The sequence below is a fragment of the Petromyzon marinus genome, chromosome 6, assembly GCF_048934315.1.
Source record: "Petromyzon marinus isolate PM22_M1 ecotype Great Lakes invasive population chromosome 6, UKy_Petmar_22M1.pri1.0, whole genome shotgun sequence".
In the NCBI taxonomy this organism is placed as follows: domain Eukaryota; kingdom Metazoa; phylum Chordata; class Hyperoartia; order Petromyzontiformes; family Petromyzontidae; genus Petromyzon; species Petromyzon marinus.
In genome coordinates, this window is record NC_133672.1 from 2,388,043 (window position 1) to 2,409,216 (window position 21,174).

Below are 21,174 nucleotides of genomic sequence, written 5' to 3' on the forward strand. Positions count from 1 at the left end.
GCTGGATATATACCTCCAGGAATACCTCTTCTTCTCAAACACCACCAGATGAGCTCGCTGCGCACCCTGTTGTACGCTTTCTCTAGATCAATTATCACCATATGCAGGTCCCGTTTCTTCTCTCTCGACTTCTCCATCGATACTCTCAGTGCAAAGATCGCATCCATTGATGACCTTCCCTGTCTGAATCCAAACTGACTCTAGCCAATATCCACCAGCTTCCTCAGTCTCCTTTCTATGATCTGTTCCCAGAGTTTCATTCTGACGTAGCTCCGGTTATCTTAGTCGACGGACCAAAAGACGTTCCACGGTCCGTGTTTCGCCACATCCACTTATGTCGGGGTCGCTAGAGTTGATGGCGCTTCTGGGTATCTACAAGGCTGAGTTTGAGAAAACGTTTAGTTGGCGGCTATGGAGCTCGGATATTAGCATGCTGATGATTGGTCAAGGGCAATGCTTGTTTGTCGGTTTGCACTTGTGCTTGTCGGTGCATTGACCGTGGCTCACGATGACGATGACCTGTGCGCTTCTCAGGGCTCGAGTGCCGGCAGCCCGCAGCGTTCTCATGCGCTCGACGATCAAAGAGAAGCGTGCAAAGACACGGACTGGGATGCGGCGTCATATTGCACGGGTGAGTGCACGCGATGGCACAAAACAACGTAGCTTGAGCTCGGAGATCATGTGACAGTAATGACTTACTTTTAAGGCCTACAAGGCCAAATGGCCCAGAATGCGCCTATTAACAAATAACACTAAATGCACCCAATCTTGTTGTCAGATCTTGAAAGTTAAACGGGGTTGAGTGTGAACACTTGGAAGGGAGGGAGCGTATGTGAATCCTAAGTGTTGTTGGCTTGGGCTGTGAGGAGGCCAGCAGATGATACTGCAGGAGTTAATTGTTAAATCTGTACGTACGGAACAATGATTGTCAACATCTCCCGCAAGCCAAACACTCTTTAATGGAATTAGCCAGGCATTTCAATCCAGGATCCTCCTGACAAAGAGTTGAGATACAGCGAGGTTTTCCTCCATTAAATACATTATTATTATTGTTTATATTTGTTGTCGTTTATGTACGATTACTTGAAAGCACTGAATGTGAAATGAAGTGAAAATAAATAAAAAATAAGGGGTAATGTATTTAAAGTTTTCATGTAAGTCCTTTAATTAAAAAAACCCTTTACGAATGCATTTTGCCAACATGAAATTAGTGTGAAAACGATGATTGACTAATTTTCTTGTTCCCAGAGCCAGTGGCAATGTAAAATCTTTCCTCTCGTGCGAAGAGCCTTAGTGTTTTAACAATTAACGTTTGTGTGTTGTCTTGGATGTGAGAGTTAAACTAACTGAGGCCATCGTTCAAGACAGCATCCTATTCCAATCCCAAGTAATTTATAGCAGAATCGCACACGACCGATGTCTCGGGCTGCTCTGGCAGTTTCGCTCGTCTAAGCGGGATTAGAATACAGCGTTCACAGAGTAAGGTGATGCATTTTTGAAGAGCATCAAATCAGAAGGAAGTGCTTTAGACAAAAGCTATGTCATTCAAAGTATAATGCCATTGCGTATTAAGAGGAAAATTCAGCTGATGTATACTGTAATGTACAAAGTCAGTGACGCAGGGAATGGTACACAACCTCAATAATGAGTATGATGCACGTTAAACTGTTGTCTTGGATTTGATCGAAGGCGCATGGAGACAACACGTGTGATAAAATCAGCATCTCAAACATTACATAAAATCAAACAATACTGCCAAAGGGGTGACCATCAATAGAGGAAACATTCATGATGGGGGATTACTCACTGAAAGATGAAATGCAGGGCACAAGCGGATCACAGCGGCAGAAGACAGTGGAAGGGAGATGTCAGTGTGGAGATAGAATTCAACTAGTGGTGGATTGAAAGGGGATGGTGGTGATTATAATGATGGTGATTATGTTATCTGTGTAGATGACAGCATCGTCGTGTCTCGCCATGTTGCTGGTGAGAAACAAGCTGCAAGAACAATCATCGGGCAGAGGTGAGTGAAGCATGAAATCCATATGCGATTGTTATGTGTGCACACTGTCGACCATTGATTATTTAGATAAAGCGCCCAAAGTCCTGATCTGGCCATGACAGTGCTGTTTTCAGAAAGGGTGTCCGGGTGCTCTGAAGAATTCGCAAAAAATCTGGCTTTCATCACGGTCTCTGTCCTCATACTCAAAGCACGATGTGGGCAAAGGGAGGAGCTATATGAGTAGTGGACCAGCTTGGCAAAAGGACCTATGAGCAGTATTGTGGTGATTGAGTGGGTATGGTTATGTAAAAGTTGGCAGAGCTGATGGAGGGAAGGACTACCAGTTTGCCACGTGTCCCGGTTGGGCTCAAGCATGTGGTATACGTAAATATGCAACAAACATCTGTTCCAAGTCTTTTCCAGATTAGCTGCGTTCCAGGCCTACTCTGTCCTGAGTCAGCTGCGTTTGTGGCGGTTGTCTTGAGTGGGCCGGTGAAGGCATCGCGTCGTGTCTCTCTGCTCTCCCCCCGCGCCGTGGTGTAGGCGTGCGCCAGCCGGTGGGGCACGCAGGAAGGTGCGCGTCCGTCTACTGGACTCGTTTGCGTCGGCTCCGGCCGCCGTGAGCGACGCCGCCGCTCAGGGGCGGCAGCAGCACCAGGAGGCCGCCGCCATCACGGCCGCTTCGGCGGCTGCTGCCACGGCCGCGGCCCTCGCCGCTGCTGCTCCCGTACTCAAGGTCAGCGCCCGACGGCACCGCGCGCCTGCGGTCGTTGTAAAATATTGTACCGGTTTGGTGCCGTTGAAAGTGGCCAGGTGTGTGGGTGGTCGGTACGTTCAACACTCAAGTGGCAGCTTGCCAGGATTTGGTTCAGGTGGCTCGGATGGCTCGTGTCATGGCAGAGCACTGGCACCATTGAGAACCTACGTTCCCATCCATTGTTAAAAAAAAAATACAAGACGTGATATAATATTTGGTCTTTCACGTCAGCATATTTTAACTGAGAATGTAATCAAAATACAATGACCGTTTTCTGTGGGGCAGGTAAAAGGTGTTTTCCCTCATTTGATTAAAAAGAGGCTTTATGGAAGTGATTACCACATTTGGTATGAAACGAAAAGCACTTCTGATTTGCACGGTTGGCTATGTATGGTGCAAAAGAAGTACAGCATACATACATACAAAAGCAAAAAAATGAAGACATTAGTACACCCCATATTCTTGGTTATTGTGCCCAGGTATCCAGCATAATTTCACCAGGCCGTCTGCAGGCATTGCATAACGGAATGTATCCGTCTGATAAAGCGGTTCCTGACATCCGTGTGCACCGGCGTGCTGGCCAGGCTCAGAGTGACCTGGAGGTGAAGGTGGCTGGCGTGACGGAGTTGGTGTCCGGTCTGGCACGGGAGTTGGCGCGGGCGCGAGAGCGGGACGTGGGGCCGGACCTGATCAGGCGGCGTCCAGAGGAGGACGAGCAGCAGCAGCAGCAGCAGCGAGTGCTGCGGCTACAGGAACAGCTGCAGGAGCAGCTTGTGCAGCGAATCTCTGGACTGGAGAGGCAGCACCAGCAGCACGTGGAGTTACAGGTCAGCAGTGACTGTCAGTGAGGTGACCTGTTGGCTCACTAATGTTATTAGTGGTTATCGTTTTTATTTTGAAGACTTTCACGCTACTCATGTAATTTACAATTCGTGCTGTCGGTATATGCGTACGTAGCATTTTATTTTTCCATTTCAGTCCCCCCACACAAAAGAACCACGTGTCACTGTACAATAACCTGGAAGTGACAGACACGGCAGGGAAGTGCTTGGCATCCTTTGAGGGTCTCTCTTACCACAAAATACAGATGGCGCTCTTTAGCTACAAAAAACAAATGAGTGGTTTGCAAGATTCCAGATTTCTATTCATTTTTCAGCAGGTGGTGTGCGTTGATCATGAGTCGTACCAGTCCTGACATTCATGGGGTATGAGCCGCGATCCCTCGACACATGCCAGCGTGTCAGCTGCGAGGCTGTCTCTTCTGCATATGTACTATAGGTTTATGGTGGAGTGCTATATGACTCCACCCTGTGAGCCAAACCTGCTGAATGGTGATTACCCTGTCGATAATTACTCGTTTCGTTTGCCAGGCTGCGCTGCTGAAATGCAAATGCGATTTACAAAATCAGTCCTGGTTATAGCAGTCGCATACGATTTTAGAATGTTAAGTAGTATTTGACTGACCTACCCACGGACATAACAATGATGCAACAATGTTTGCAATATTTACTTTATAATTCACATGCTAATTGTGGTGCTAATATCAGTCAAAGAAATAAGCTTCATGATGCGTTTTGTTGGGCAGTCACCGCTAACTGTGCTCACTGTCAAATACAATGATGATTATCAGCCGTCTGTCAATGCACTGCTGGATGAAGGCCTCCCCAAGCCGTATGAGTCATGGGGGTTTGACCAAGCTTCACCTCGCTGGGCATTGTGGGTTGGTGTGGAGATGGGGATGAGCAAGATTCAGATATCACTCACCACTTATGTTAGCCGTGGCTGGGATTCAAACTTGGGTCGCCGGGCTTGCAGCGTGCGCAGTGCGAACCACTGCACCATTGCTCCGCCCAACATTGTATAGCATTGCACATGAGAATATTGTTTATATCCCATTATCCCTGTGAGCGCAGGCTCTCGGAGCTTCTGGGTCAGTACCACGATGTGGACATTAGGCCTTTGAGCCACTGAACGACCTTTACCCAGGGGCGAAGCCAGGGGGTGACAGGGTAGACAATTGTCACCCCCGAAAAAAAATAAAAAATCGAAAATCTGAAACATTCTGCGTATAAGTGTACGACACTCGGTCTGGCGGACTCCGTGCAACTGCATTGTCAGAGTGTGTCGCCAACCGATGGCGTCTAGTTCAACAGCCTGACTCTCTAATCATTCTTGAAATTAAAATTTGTTGAATGTCACCCCTGGCTGAAAATCCTGGCTCCGCACCTGCCTTTACCCACAGTCTGATTAAAAGTGCAGGGCATTTCTATTCACTCCGGAACTCAAGTCTTTTTTTTATTCACCGAGGGGATATTTCTTCCTCGATAGGAACCGATGCATTTTCTGATCCCACGGGACGTTGCATTTGAGTTTCAGTTTCAGAACAAAGGAATGAGAGAGCTGAGGGGAGATGCTGGCGAGGATTTTAATTTGTCAATTTGACAGACGGTGACAGACCCTTGATGTGAAATATAGTGGCACGCGGGAGGCGTGTTGCACGTGATGGATGCACGTTTCATGCTCAGACAGTTGTGAAATCGAGCATTCTGTGCCTTGACAAGCCGTGGTGTCGGCGTTGTGCACACTGTAAAAAGAAAAATGCAATGCGAGTTAAAAACTCGGGCTGCGAAAGAAACCCTGGGGACGCTGCTTATTGTTCCGTTTTGCGAGATCTACAATGTTTTGAGCATTGCTATGTATGTTTACCTTTATAGTCCTCATCAGCCGTGAATCTATTCACTGCTTGATGAAGGCCCTCTCTTTGTCATCACCGTCCTACATGGGCCTGCAATGCCACAATCTCGTTCCTGTACATGAGCGGATCGCACCACTCCATTTCTGTGTCGGGCTTCCTCTCGTGCACGCTCAGTCCTTGGGCTGCCATTCCATCACCAGGCTCGTTCATTGGCCATTGTTCCTTCTAAAGGTGTGTCCTGCTCATGCCCATTCATTTCTTTTACAGTCAATATGCATGGAAAAGGTTTTCCTACCATGTGTTCATTGTCAGGAGTATAAAATAACGTGGCATTTCTAGTTGTGAATGCATTCTATTCACGTCCATTCCTTTATGTTTCCAGGAATTAACCCACTGCATACATTTTATTGCAAGGTAGACCTCGCTAAATATCGGCATCCATTAAGTTGTGCTTCATCTGTAAGCCATGTTTACTTTACTTTACCTTCCCTGATGAGAATATTTATGTATGGCATGAATATTTTACAATTCATCGTCTCGCTGGGTACACAAGACTCATTTCATGAATGCGCTGATTGGGATGTTAGACCAATTCCTCTTTTGAGCGTTTGTGTGTAGAGGAAACCGGGTGCCTCGTTTAATTAAACCACTAGTGAATTAAATATTTTTTATACACACACACACAAACACTGTACACACAGTGCAGTGTTTGAATTATTGTAACCATCAACCCATTTACTTAAAAATGACAGCTTTGTTCATTCATCAGAAGCGTGTTGGCGCTGTGCTAAAAGAAGCGGCGTTCCTGAGTCGAGAGGTCACCGTCGCCGGGGCGAGCGCCTTGATTGGCGTTGGTATTACGTATCTGGGCCCGGGCCGGTCCCACCACTAAATTAGCAGCGCTCTGCTCCCCAGTCGGCAGCTCACGGCCTATGGTGGAGGAGGGACGGCAGTGGGTGGTGGTGGGGGAGCAGGGGGTGAAACGTGAGGCAGCTGCGCATGCAGCAGCAGCCTCGAGCGAGAAGCCGCGTTGTCCTCGCGTGACCCTACCCTGCAAATTGGTTGCAGCAACGATGTTGGGTTTAGAGGCGGTTGTGGTGGTGGGGGTGGGGGGGGGGTGCTGGGGGGTAGGATAGGGGGGGGGGACCCGACCCAGCTCCAGTAACAAAACGGTGGCGGCGGTTGGAGCCTCGCAACTCCCATCTCCCCGGAGCAGACGTCTGCCCCGGGACGTCGCTTTCACTTTGCGGTGATTGGCGTTTTGGCGAGCGCGCTCGTCGACCGGTTTGAACCTGCGCGGTAATTTGAGAGCCGCCGCATGCGCGCGCACGCGCGCGGCTCTCGCCCCGTGCCGATTTTGGCATCGCCGCTGCGCGCGTTGCTGTGGAGTGTTGGGTGGAAATTTTAAATAGAACCTTTTCTAAAAATTGTCCTTAAAAAATTGTGAATCTGGTGGGGGTGGGGGGGGGGGCTGGAATTGAGCCGAGGATAATAACGTGTAGGGAAAAAACAGCAACGGCTTTGACTTGTGCCCAAGTGTGCGTTTTGTGCATTAACTCGAAGTGAAAATGGTGTTGGCAGTAAAAGCGTGCCATATAAATAGCATTAATGCGCACATCAATTTATATTGCGTATTTATTTGCGTTGCTATATCACCAGAATTAGTTGGGTTATTCAAAAGCGTTATTGCCCAGGATACTGAATTTCCATTGCGGTGAAAGTTCCTCATTGACAAGGTGAACCCCTAGGGACAGCAATTTTCCAGTAGAGTTGACATCATTCAAACATCACATGCTGTTAGATGAAAAAAATAAAGGATGAAACGCAGCTCAAACCACAAAGAATAAAATGTATATCATTTCCAGATGTTTCCAAAGAAAAAAACAGTTTTGCTCATTATACTGTAAGCTCAAGTAAAATAATAAATATATATTCGTAACAGGGTATTACTGCACACATGAAAAGAGACATTTACAGAAGGCATGATTTCTGCGGCAGACCCTCATCAAGCTTGGAAGACGTTTCCACTCGCAGTTTCATTTTCCGCGAAAAATAGCTCTGACCTCAAATGTCTCTCTGTCCTGCAGACTCGCCTGCTCGGCCGCACCCTAGTCCCGCCTGCCGTGCCGGAGAGCGCCGCCTATTGGCCGGTGGCCAACAGTGGCCCCCCGACTGGCCACGCGGGCCCCCTAGCGAAACGCGCGGGTGCCCCGTTGACGTCCGGGACGCCCACCGAGAACGCCGACCTCTGCTCCCGCGCGCCGCCGTCCGGACCTGTGGGGCCGACACGGCCGACACGGCCGACACGGCCGCCCGTCGGCGGCGCGAGGGCCCCACGCGACGAGGCCGGGCCGACGCTCGCCGAGGACGACGACGCCGCCGTCGCTGCCGCCGCGAGCGCTGGCGCCGCCCGCGCCGCCTCAGGCGACGCTGCCGCAGCGGTCCCTTCCAGGCCACCCGGTGGGCACGGTGGCCGACTGGCAGACGCGCCGCATATCTACAATAAAAAAATACCATTTGTTATTTGAGGTTGCATCTTTAAAGCAATAATTCAGTTCCTTTCATCCCAGGCAATCGTTGGACCATTCGCCGAGATTCATTATGTCTCGAGTAAGGACAGATGTGTTGAATAGTAACTTACATTTTGCAGTGCGAGTAGTGCACGCTGATTGTTTAGCATTGAAAAAAAACATCTTTATAATTTCTGTGAGGCTTGTGATGCCTGCCCTTGCCTTCATCTGTCACTGACCCCTGATGCCTTCATAAAATGTGAAGTCACATGAGTTTTTTAATGCCAGAGGAGATGAGCACAGAGGCAGGTGGATGATGAAATCGGTCAAGGGTTAAGAATTGGAAGCGACAGCCCGGCAGTCCCTCATCCAGCAGTGTATTGAGAATGGCTGGTGGGAATGGTGTTGGTGATGAAGTGACAATTAACACGCACATTTTACATGAGAGCTACACACGCGTAATATGAACCATTCCTCCAGCACAAGTAAACGAATACTGCCACGCGTTCTCACCAATGCCTGAGCGTGAACAGGCTTTCAGTTCCATGAAAAAAATCCTGACCACATTCATCATTGATTTCAGTTGGGCCTCGGAGACACACACGCGTATATAGAGTAGGAATATTTGAATAAAAATTGTGGTTTTGACATTATTGTGCCTGACGTGCAGTTGGAAATTCCCAAATTTAACTCAAGCAGAATACATTTGATATTAAGGTATTAACGATTATGTGTAGCATTATTATAATTTTGACAGTTTGCGTCTGAGCTAATTTCAGGCCCTGTTGATGGCAAATTTATTGTTTTTCTCACTGTGTGTGGTTGTTTCTCGGCCTGCAGCAGGTGGTGGTGGGGGCGGCGGTGCGAGGGGTGGCATGGGCGCTGTGCTGGACACGCCGGCACCCAGGCCATGGGCCCCCGTACCCATTCCCCGTGACAAGAGGAGGCCCAGGACCCAACCTGGAGGGCGCCCACAGCCTGCACCCAAAGCCGGTGAGGCCTGCACTTAAGCAATGCAGCATACTCGCCAACCCTACTAATTTAAGTGATAGGTTGCCAATCTTCTTAACCTTTTTACTGCTTATCGATTTTCAAAGCTAATAATATCGCTTTGTGTAAGTTTTGTTAGGACAAGATACGTTTTCATCATGCTATATTTTCTTTAAAAATCAGTCTGCGGTCACGATGCAGTAAAATATGATTTGGATTGAAAAAGCATCTTATTGCGACCGCATTTCAAGACACTGTACACATAGGATGAAACGCGTGCTTCTAGAGAGTTTAAAGATAAGTGGTTTTGGGTATGCATTTTAGTGCTGGGAAAGATGGGTAGAATGGTACAGGCCAGAGGGCATTGAGACAATATAATAAAAGTACGCGTGAAGATACATTATAAAGAGAGAGAGATACAGTTATATACAAAACAGAACATGATATGGAACCTGAAAAGCAGAAGGGTCTCAGGCAATGCAGTTGGGATGCCACGGTGGAGAGATGTTAACTACCTCACCTTGTATACAGGAGGTCGTGAGTTTGATCCTGACCCTGATACCTTTATTTTTGGAGTTTGCATGTTCTCCCTGTGGTCGTGTGGATTTTTCTCTGGGTCCTCCGGTTATTCCCTCCACATTTCGAAACATGCTTTTAGAGTATTTCCACGTGACAAGCCACTTCGTTGAGCTATCATTTGTGGCCAGGTCGCTTCTGAAAAAGAGCTATATAGCTCAGTGGGCCTTACCTGCCAAAATAAAAAATAGTTTTAGTTTTTAGTTTCAGTGGAAGGAAATTCCAGACAATGGGAGCAGCTCCAAGCACCAACACTGACCTCCATCATCATTGCCATTCTCATATACACTGTCATCATTGTTGTGATAGATGTCCCAGACATGCGTCATCGCTGTAGAGCTTGTTAGTTTCACTCCTTCGTTTCCTTGCGGCGTCACTGCCGATTCCTCACAAGCCTTTCCATATATGGATAACCTATGGATCTCGTGCACATTGGCAAGGCCCTTGTTCTATTAAACTAGAACCAAAAACTATTTTATTTACCAAGTAAGGCCAACTGAGCTATATAGCTCCTTCTCAGAAATGTCCTGTCCACAAATGATAGCTCAACGAAGTGGCTTATCATCATGTGTAAACTAATAGCAGCCAAATACTCTCAACATATGCTTCTAAATGTGAAGGAAAAAAAACGGAGGACCCGGGGAAAACATGCAAACTCCAAATATACAGGCGTCGGGGTCGAGATCGAACCCACGACCTCCTGTATACCAGGCGAGGTAGCTAACATCTTGTCACCGCGACGTCCTATTTGGCTCTGCATGATTGGGCGCTGAAGCTTGGTTCTACTTGCGTTGAATGAATCGGTGTGAGCGGCGCTGACACTGAGAGGAAGGCGCTTGCTACGAAGGTGAGGCTAATAACCTCGCATTGGTTCATTATTTACAATGCAACTCCTGAAATAGGTGAATGCAGCAGCTCTCTTGTGTCAGAATATCTGCGATTTTTGCCTTCATTCATAGAGTCCTAAGGATTTGTGGGTAGTTGGGCGTAGACATGCTTCTTTGAAGCATTGGGAGTGGGGGAAGGTCTGCGATGCAGCTAGACACACCTCATACAAGGTTTGCAACAATCTGGGGACAACTTATTTTGAGGTATATTTACGTCCGCAGCATCCCAGATGTTCTAACCTACTAGCACCTTCGATTAGCACGGTTGACTACGTACGATGCGAAAGAAGTTCAACATACATAAATAGAATGCAAAACATTGTGATCCCGTGTTGGCATTGGTGCAAAAGCACACATTTCTAAAACTCAACACATTCGTCAATAACACTGCCCTAAAATGAAAAACAATATTATAATGTATGACGTTTCAGGCAATGGTCCTTCTTCATAGCAAGAGTTCGGACATAAAAGCTGCTTTCAAATGAACGATGCAAATGACAGGCTCTGGCCACTAAGAGGCGCAGCTGTCTTATGCTGCAGCCCATTCCACACTCGGGACAATTTCCCCATTCATCTTCGTTTGCGTTCAGCCACTTATTCGTGGGTAGTGGCAGCCACCCGGAAAACACCGTTGCCATTATTCAGGTCACGCCTCGGATTTATGAGATGCATTTTTATAAATTAACGTATCTCAAAGGTTTATACAAGCTCATTGTGTAATCCCCCCTTCCCCGCACTACGAGCGCATTAACAATGACGAAACCTCGCCTTCCACGTTGCGCATCGCCCTCGCACGACAAGTGGCAACAACAACAAAAAATGAAGCCACGCGCTAATCTGAGTGCGATTTTAATGGGCCCGAGGGACCGTAGTTTGGAGCGTTCTTTATTTTACGGGCAGGGGTGACCCTTGACCTTATTGAATCACCGTTCAGTGTGGGGTTATTTCTAAGGTGAAGGCCCCCCCCCCGGTGGTTTGCCAAGCCCAGCGCTCTGGAATTTCTCCTTATGAGCGAGCGGTGATTATTTCATGCCCAGGCGCTCAGCGGACGAGTTGGTGCCGTGACGCGGGGTTGCTGGACCCTCGGCACGCGCTGTAACATTAACCTGCAAGCTGCGGTGTCGGGACAGCGGCCGAGACTCATCACTTTAACTGTCCATCAACCGTTCTATTCACTCCACCACGCACCCACACCTTATTTGTGCTGTTTTATAGAGCGTCCATCCATGCAAGCAGCATCTCACACCCGCTGCGCAATCCACAAACACGGATGTGCATATGTATTAAGTGTTACATGTGTGGGTGGAAAGCAGAGCGCACGGTACAATACCCCTCGAGCAAGGGGGGGGGGGGCAACACTCTATCGTACAGAAGGGGTGCTGGATTACAGACGTGCAGTCACCACCGCCACCCGGCTGTGTCCGCCTACCTTGGCAAGCCCTTGTCAGGGAATGGAAGAGAGAGCAATTATGAGAATTGTTGTGTGGACTTTTTTGGGTCATACACGGAGCTCATTATAATTATTCCTCAGTTTCCATTTAACTTTTAACACAATTTAAATAGACACGTGGCATTTTCAAATCTGAGAGTATTTTCCTGCTCGGAAACCCCCCCCCCCCCCGCCAACTAATTTTGTGACGAGCGCTTCAACTTTGCGAGTGGGGAAGAGCGTAGGAAGTAATTTGCGCAGCGGAGTCTTGGAAGTTTATTAAGTGTGGTCAGCAGCGCCTGACGTAATTTATGTACCCGCTGACAAGGCTGCTGTCTCGCTCTCCCTGGCCCGTCTGGTGAAACGGCCTCTCGCAGTACGTATTGAACACCAATTAGGCCGCACCACATATAACGCCAGGTCACCTCTGACCCAGTCACAGTAATTTACTGTCAGAAAAATATCGTGCGGCCATAAAAATTAGTATTTTTTTGGCCGACCGAAAATAATGTGCCCTTGTGTGCATGTTTTTCCTTCCTTCGTCAGAATTAAAAACGTTCACAACAAATTAGTCGTTAATCTTAAATGTCACTTGAAAGCAGCATATTTTCAAGGACCATTAAACACCCGGTGTGCACGTGGAACCTGCAGGCAGCAGCTGTCACTGCGACTGTCGCTCTCAGCCAGCCGGGGCTCGAGCGCCTTCCTTGGGAAGCGAGGGCAGCTTTGTCGACGTTTCACTTTGGACGCAGTTTACTTTTCTGGCGAGTGTCCTCCGTTAACTCTGATGCGTTTTCCAGCCGTGTCCCTCCAACGGGCCATCTCCAATTGTTTGAGTGAACTTGTTGTACGTGACCTTTTGTGTTTTTGGCTTACGTTTATGTTGAGCCAAACTTTCCAGCCTCCTTCATGAAAGTGTGCTATCATTTCCTCTAGTTTTTTTCCATTGGAGATTATGGTGGCTGTCATCAGCAACTTTAAGATTTTTTTCTCCCATTTGTTTTGATATTTCTTTTTTTCCATCCTAGTGGTTGGAAAATCTTCTGTAACATCGCAGTGAATAACTTGAACAAAGCGGGTCTCCTTGTCTGATTTCCAGTCTAAGATGTATTTTGGTATTTAATGTAATCGTTTTTGTAAATGGTTTATGTGAATTCTTAATTTATATTATTTATACCTTGGTTTGTGAGAGCTTGGATGACTGCATTTATTTACACTTCGTCAATGCCTTTTCGAAAGTCTATATAGGTACGGCAATGGTATTTGGTATTTATGAGTATTTTTCAGAATCTGATTGATCGTATGTGTGTGGTCAGTGGTACAGAAATGTTTTCTAAGCCCACCTTTGCTCGTGTGGTTTGCTTGGCCTCTCATTTTTTTAATGTATTATTCTGCATTAAGAGACGCTCGCTTAGAAATGTTACTGACCGACAGAGGGAGGAAACTAAACTTTTTTTTTATTTTACCAGGTTACAGACCACTGAGCTATACACCTATGATAGGCCAACGAGAAGTGGCTTGTCATGTGCAAATTTATAGTAGGAGCCAAATACTCTAAACGCATGTTTCAAAATGTGGAGGGAAAAAACCGGAGGACCCGGAGAAAAATCCACACGACCACGGTGAGAACTCCAAATATACAGTAAAACCTTGGATTGCGAGTAACTTGGTCTGCGAGTGTTTTGCAAGACGAGCAAATTTTTTTAATAAATATTCATTTGATAAACGAGCGAGGTCTTGCAATACGACTAGTACGCATACACGCTTTGTCTGTCGAGCGTCACGTGATCACAACTGATATACGATCGCTTTGGATTACAAACACGTTTTTGGAACGAATTATGCTCGCAATCCAAGGTTTTACTGTACAGGCGTCGGGGCCGGGATCAAACCCACGACCTCCTGTATACCAGTTAAGGACGTTAACATCTCGCCACCGTGGCGCCCAATGATGTGGATCACGATGAGGTGGAGGCCTTCATCCAATAGTGGATAGCCCCTGGTTGCTGAGCACGATGAGTTCGTGAACATAAAAATGCACGCATTGCAAGTCTCGTATGCCGCTGCTTTGTTGACACAGCCTCGAGAGAGAACTTCCGAGTTTGACGCTGGGTAAAAGTCACGTCATTTCTTTGACCATTCACTGGCGTGCTTATTTTTCTCACCGTATCTTTTCAACTCGAACGTGCGTGTTTGCACAGTAACACAGTATCGCTCCGTTGTATTGAATTAGAAGCTGCGGTCATTTTTTCCCCATTCGAAATTTCACATGACCACAGGACACGACGGCCTACTCGTGCCAAGTACCGGCTCGGCATCTCTTACGCACGCGGGTCAGCAGACGCATTAGCGTCCACTCAATAGAATGCCGCACTCGCCTGGTAACGTTCCCGTGTTAGCGCTGAGGGTTAGGGTGAGGAAGGGGGCATTGAGAGAGTCGCTTTTATGAGATGACCTTGGACTTGTGGAGGGGCTTGTTGGGAGCAACTCCCCGCCCCCCCCCTACCCCGCCAAAGACACAGACCCCCGTGCCGCTGCCCGATGCTCGCTGCACGATTAGCGAGGCTCTTTACGCTGGACTCAACCCGTCCTCTGCTTGTTTGGGCAGGAATGGACAGGTGGTAAAGACAACCCGGGGAATGCGGCCATCAGAGAGACACTAACCCGTCTGACACGCTGACGTGCGTCACGAGAAAAAAAAAACCCGGGAAAAAATAAATAAAGGCTGTTCGGACAAGGAGAAGGGGTGGAAGCGGTGTGTTTATGGCGTGAAAAAAAACGTCCTGAAGTCACGTACACGCAGCCGCACTTGTAGCGGGCGCTTGGAATTCAGGCTGTCACGGAGGAATGTGGCAGAGCGGAGGCGAGATTAACGGTCTGGTTTGTCGGTTACTTGCCGCTGGGCGAGAGGATGATTGCAGTCAAAGAATCCCGGCTCCTTTTATCTCCAGCCTTCAGTCAACCCAATCCCATGTCTGAGGAAGGGACGCCACCGCCTATCACCTGCAAGTGTGTGCATGTGTGTGTGTAGGTTTGAGCTGATGTGTGCACATATGTGTGTGTATTTAGTCGCTAACATTACTTGCCCCAAATGTATGTTCAAGGCTATACGGGGGAACTTTGTATTTTTCTGTATTTGGTGGGGAGTTGTGGGGTAGCGGTTTGCGCACCGTGCTATGAAGCCGGCGACCCGAGTTCGATTCCCACTCATGGCCAACACCAGTGACGATTTTCTGAATCGGTCTTGGGCCTCCCCTAAGTCAACTCAACATCAACTGAGTACCGAGTGCGGTGTGTAAACATCGCCACTAGGGAGACAAAGGCGGCCAGGCGTGGTGCTGGCCACCCACCCCCTCTTGTGCCATTCTGGCCTGTATTTAGAGGTTGGTGCCATGGCGGTAAGAATACCACAATAAATCACATGGACTCTGATATGAGTTGTAGCCGTTGCACTGTCGGTGACTTTTAGTGCAGTGTTTGTTGATGTTCCTGAATTGGTGACCCTTGGGTTAGTTTGGTGTTAAAAATTAATACCTTTTTAGATGAGTCAACACAAGCCCTAGGGATCAAAGGTGTGGGTAGGTGTGGTGTTCTCTGCGCCGCCACCCACTCGTGTCGCAGATTTCTCGGTGTGTGATTGCTCATAGCGCTTGTCTCAAGCCGAAACCACGCTGGAAAGGGAGAACGTTGTATACTTTATGTACGTGCATACACGTACTCAAGGGGTTACACGTGTACAGCACGTCTTGTTGATTTGCCGGCCGTCTGGTATTTTGCGCAAGTATTTGCTCGTACAGTGCATCGCACATTTTTATTGCGTTGTATGCGGTTGAGTCTTACGCAAACGACTCCAGCAGCTCCGAAGGTTTTTTCTTATTCCTCCCCGTAAGTGAACCGAAATGTGATGGCTCCCAGGTAAACGTTTCAATAGCATCACAAATGCAGCTCGGTCACGATGCACGTGGCTTTAGTGGCACTTGGATACCGGGACTTACTGTCGGTGTAGACGGCACTCGCGCTGCCACCCCGAGGCAGCACAACTTTGGGGAGCTGCTGGGGTGGAGAACGCTGCTGTTCCTGCACAGCCCTGCCGGGTCGACGTTACATTTTATGGGGGGGCCAGTATGGTTGTCGGATGGGGCCCCCTCTTTGCAGATTTATTTCTTTCCCTTGACTATTTTACCACTTAACCCGCTGCGTTAATCCGTCCCTGGGCCCGGCGACCGCTGCCTCCCATCCTCCCTGCCTGCCAAAACGCCCACCGCCACCCCCACCGCCTTGGTTTTCCCTGCCGTCCCCGCCTCTCGCTCCAGACGGGTGTTTGTGTCGGCGAAGCCGCGCCCCCCCCCCTCTCCCCGGTCTGGCTCGTCAGCGCCGATGTGGGGCTGCCACGAGGTGGAACGCGCCCCCGAGGCAGCTGCCGTGGCCCAGTGGCCCTGCCCTGACCGTACGGCGGGAGGACGGCACGGCGCGCACTACCGCCCCCGCCCCGTAGCACATGCCGGTCGCGTGATGCACGCCTGAAAGGCGTTTTGTGAAAGCGTTTGGCGCATAGTTCCCGCCGTCGGGGCAGCGTACCAAAGAATGCGCTCTCCGTGCGCGCGTGTGGCTGCTACGCCTGCCGCGTGTTTATTGCCCGTCGAGCCGCGTGTGCACCGACTTCGCAACGTCGTCTGGTGGTTAATTATCGCTCAGCAACACTCTCCTTTGTTGCGCTGCATGTTTGTGATCCCGTGTCTTTGCTCGCCGCTTTTACCAACCCCGCACTCACCAGCTTGGTGAAGTATGGTCAAGTAACCCCTGCGTCCCCCGCACGCCGTGGCGAAAGCCCTTCTCCAGTCGTAGATGCACAACTGAGCTGTGCAATTAACCAGGCTATGTTACTGTGCATTTGGGCTCGTGCTTATGAGACTGCATTCAATATCCAGCCAGGTGGATTCTCATGGTCACGAAAAGAGCAGCACTTGCTGGTTTGTGTCGCCTGGTAAGGAAGCCATCAGTGGTTCTGCTACGGGCAAAAATGGTCTGGTCATACAAAGGTATAACTCCCGCGACTGAAATTATTACAGTTGCTATAGGTACCATTTTGAGATGAAATTTCCATTCAGAAATGTCACGGAATTGCTTCTGAAGCCATGTCAGTTAGCTTCCTTATCTCCACAGGAGGCACACATGCGTGCGTGCGTCTGTTATTTGGGCTTTGCCTAGCACAGAATCATTATCACGTGTTAAGTGAAATGGAAAATGTTATTCACATATGCTGGTATAAATCGAATTAAGTGAAAACCGGATCTGATGATCGTTTTGTGCAGTCAGTGGTAACTGGGCTGAGACCATCAGCTTGACACACTTGCATACATGGTTTAATCACAAGCGACTGCCCAGATTCAGACCCGGGATCCCAGTGCTACGTGCTCAGTGCTCTGACATGGCATTAGACCCCTGAGCCACCTGGCCACATTAAAATATATTTGTGCTCGTCACATGAACTTCTTTCGCACGATAGGTCGCCAACCGTGCCAATCGGAGGTGCGACTTCACCTGTCGTTAAACTCTGCAAACAAGAATGCTTGCATTGCTATCATAGTTAAGCCACCGGCATGGAATCCTACAGTTAAACGCGATATCATACTGTCATGCTAAACGTTATGACCGCACGAGGTGGAACACGGAAGAACAGGGTTGTAGCATTTATCTCCAAATCAAGTCGACTATTTTTAGTTGGGGACCCCACGTAGCCCATGGTGGAATTTGAGGATGGCCTCATCCTCAAACCGATGGCATTTCATCCCATCAGTGAGATCGCCTTTCACTATTTGCAGCTGTAGCTTAGCTGCAAATAGGATTTGTTTCATGCTCCTATTGGCCTGGCCGCGCGCGTGTTATTTAGGCATCGATATGTGCTCCGTGCCGAAAATAGAGACGCTTAAACAAGGATCGCCCGGACAAGGTTAAATGCTGCGTCTGAACCCTGGATAAGTTGCATACCCCCTCCCTTAGGTGTGCTTTTTGTGCTGTTGATTGGGCAAGAGTTGCCGAAAGTGCTTATGAGGCGGTGGGGAGGAATGTAATTGTTTGGTGAGGAATCTCGACCGTCCTGAGTCACCCGTTCGCCATAAGGGGTGTGGGGGAGTTCAGGGAGGGCATCGCGGTTGAGCCCTGGGTGGCGTGGGGGGTTGTGGCTGAGCTGTTGAAGTACAAACTGTGCTCGTGACCACTCTCACAACAAATGGGTTTCTCGGCAGCAAGCCGGAATCCTGCCGATGTGTGGGAGCTGAGACTTTATTTATTTATTTCAAACTGCTCTCCTTTGTTTTCAAAGCACGTGCAGCGTACGTGTGCTGTGTGAGTGGGGCGGAGCGGTGGTGTCGTGGTTAGCGCGCTGCCCTGCGAACCTGGAGACCCGATTTCGATTCCCGCTCCCGGCTAACGCCAGCGACGAATATCTGACCCGCTCCTGGACCTCCCCTATGTCGACTCAGCCTCAAATGAGTACCTGGTGCGATGTGTAAACATCGCCACTGGGGAGACAAAGGCGGCCGGGCGTGGTGCTGGCCACCCACCCTCTCGTGTGCCGTTCCGGCCTTCATAAGTGCTCGCTAACAGCACTTGCCCCAACAGTCTGTTAAAGCTATACGGGGGATCTTTATCTTTGTGCGTGCTCTTGGCGGAGTTGGCGGCGGTGGGGGGGGTATTTGGGTCAGAACTCGTCAAGGCCGGTGGAGGGGGGCGGACAATGGCGTTGAATCGCTCGGCACGGCGCTGGTTAATGACCACCCGTCAGTGCGCCTCGTTTACTGAATAGCACCACGGCGAAGTGGAACGTGCACGTAATTCGGATGTAAATCCAAAAAAACGCTCAGATTAATGCCGCATGATCATATTACGCAACCCTCGTTTGGCAAGGGAGTGGTCCTTCCGAATTGGCGTGGCGGTGGGCGCTCAAAATTGGCAACGGGCCTAGTTTTAGCTCAGTGGAAATAACTTGAAGTTGTCAGCTGTCACCGTGTAGCTGTGGGCCTGTTTAAACTATCTGCCATGCACGTGGTACCAGCTTGTCTTTAAATGAGATCACTAAACAGAAGTGGAAAAGGAAAAACCCACGTCAACTCTTATTGGCTCGTGGTAATTTCTTCATGAGCACAACATTTGTTAGTTTCATGAAGCTAGAAATCCAGTGTCTTCACTTTATGCTGCTGGGGAATGTGATTGTGGAGAGAAACGAAAATAAATGGAAATAACCAAAAAATTAGTTGCTTGCAATATTCCACATCTGTGTTTAGTTTAGTGGGTTTAAAAAACGCTATTCATTTATTTTTAAAATCGTTAACAGTTATTTCTTTATTTTTAGCTGTTGTATGGGAAAGGGGAAGTCAGTCTGCTTTCTCTATGTTATTGTGAAACTGCTGCCTTGCTGTTTCCCGGGTGTCTGCCAAGCCACAGATGTCGAGATGTCCTGCCGTAGACTGCCTATCAGCAAAAATGCAGTTTCCTTCTTTGGGAGTCTTTAGCATGATGACAGCTTGCGTTATGAGTTCTCCAGCCTCGCACGGCTTAAGCCTCTTCGTTTATCCCCCCACCGCCGCACCGGCCCCCGCCCCTCACCCCCGCCCCCCACAACCGCCCCCCACCACAGACTCTCCGCTTCCACAACCTGCGGTGGTCCGCTCTTTGTTTGACCCCCCCCCCACACCTTGTTACCCCCACCTAGCCCCCCTTCTTCCCTTTCCTCTCCGTCTGCACACATCTCTCCATTCCTCTTGCACCGCTTCCCCGCCGGCGGAGAACAATCCTCCCAGCATGCCGTGCAGCGGGGGCTGCCTCCGGTGGGAGGAAACGGGAAGCGGCTCCGCTTTAAAAGTGGCTGGGAGAGAGCGCGTGTTTTTGGTGCCCCCTTCCTGAGACGCTGTGCTGGATAAGCACTTTCAGTCGTCCCCGAGCGCGCTCTCACATTTTGGGGGAGGTGGGGGGGGGTTTGTTGAGAGGGTGCAGTTAGGGAAAACACCCTTGTGGTTTCAAAGCCAGAGCTTTTTTAAAAAAAACTAGACCGAGTGAAAAGAAATGTCATTATCTCTAAACGTAAATTCTTTACATCCTGCCTGGTTTTGTCCAAATAAAGAGAGTTTTTTTAATTCATATCCACGTCACTGCGGCCGGAGCAGAAAAATGTTGACTTTGTGGCGCTTAAGCAACATTTGTGAGCTCAAATGACCTGGTATCTGTCGAATGGTGTTCTGATAAACTACAATAGTTTGCTATGAATATTACATTGGATAATTGAAAGTAAGTTTTTAACATAAAAATGTTCCTGACATCGATCTGCTCTGCGTATCTCATGGTACCGGATGCAGTGCTGTCAGCCACAGTTTGGCGAAAGGAAACTGGGCAGTTTATTTCTGGACGAATTATCACAGATTCGGGAGTAGATGAAGAAAAAAGGGGTCCTTGTATGTTGTTACTGTGCGTTTCCCACCAGTGCCTGGTTACGTGTGCGGGTATTCTTACAGGGCGTAGAAACCAGAGCTGATTAAGAGATTTTATGTCTCGGTGCGGCACTGTATGGGCCCGTTTAATTCCCCGCTGCTGTGACGCAGGCCATATTAACGGGGTGTTTTCTTTCGCGGTGTCGGCTTGTCCTCCTCAAATGACTTCAAATGCTCCTGACGTCGCCTGGCGGGTTTTATTTTTCCTGTAATTTCACCTGTGCTCTTGTTTTCTGCCCGGTAACGTGAGCGCCGTCGTGAAAACGCTGTAAAATAATCCCGCTCGGCTTTAGGAGAGGAGGGGAGGGGAAAAGTTTAGACGAGAAAAAAAAATGTGCTTACAGGGTGCCCTAAAGAAAGCCGTGCCTGTATTTTATTGGGTGCCATTCACTTCCCCCACCATGCAATTACGTTCCCTCTGAAGGTGGCGCGGGGTCAGCCGAGCAATTGGCTCGGTTTCCCAATTGTCGTGTGGATAATAGCTTCAAGGTGGCCAATTACGGGCGTGGTGCGGTGTTCTGGGTGTTCTGGCGTTTGATGTGCCATCCAACGCCCCTTATTTCTTAGACCTCCTGCCCTCCCGAGTGTCCGAGTGGGAAGGTTGTGCCGGTTTGTGAGCGACCCCGCCGCTCCTGATTTGTACTTGACCCCCTACTTCATCAGTCCTTTCACATTAAAATGTTGACTGTCCTTTCATTTTTTTTGCCTTTTATTTTCATTGCTTTAAAACTGTCCATTCAATTTGCTTGCATTTATTTATCTTGGTAAGGATTTTTTGGATTTCCAATATCTCTGTGGAAATGAGTTCTGAGTAACCTTAGATATCTAGAGAGGGTTTTTTTCAC

The 21,174-nt window shown here is 48.8% G+C and overlaps 1 protein-coding gene across 4 annotated transcripts in view; it reads left to right on the plus strand.

Moving 5' to 3' along the window:
- KIAA0586 (KIAA0586 ortholog) overlaps positions 1 to 21,174 on the plus strand; it is a 194,526-nt gene that overhangs the window by 7,628 nt on the left and 165,724 nt on the right. For 3 of the 4 annotated variants that reach the window (XM_076063801.1, XM_032948384.2, XM_076063819.1), the window contains exons 4-9: positions 535 to 631; positions 1,954 to 2,023; positions 2,546 to 2,738; positions 3,344 to 3,586; positions 7,542 to 7,914; positions 8,805 to 8,957. In XM_076063801.1, coding sequence (XP_075919916.1) covers positions 535 to 631; positions 1,954 to 2,023; positions 2,546 to 2,738; positions 3,344 to 3,586; positions 7,542 to 7,914; positions 8,805 to 8,957 — 1,129 coding nt within the window. The remainder of the gene's footprint in view (positions 1 to 534; positions 632 to 1,953; positions 2,024 to 2,545; positions 2,739 to 3,343; positions 3,587 to 7,541; positions 7,915 to 8,804; positions 8,958 to 21,174) is intronic. The other variant, XM_076063814.1, reaches the window with a different exon arrangement.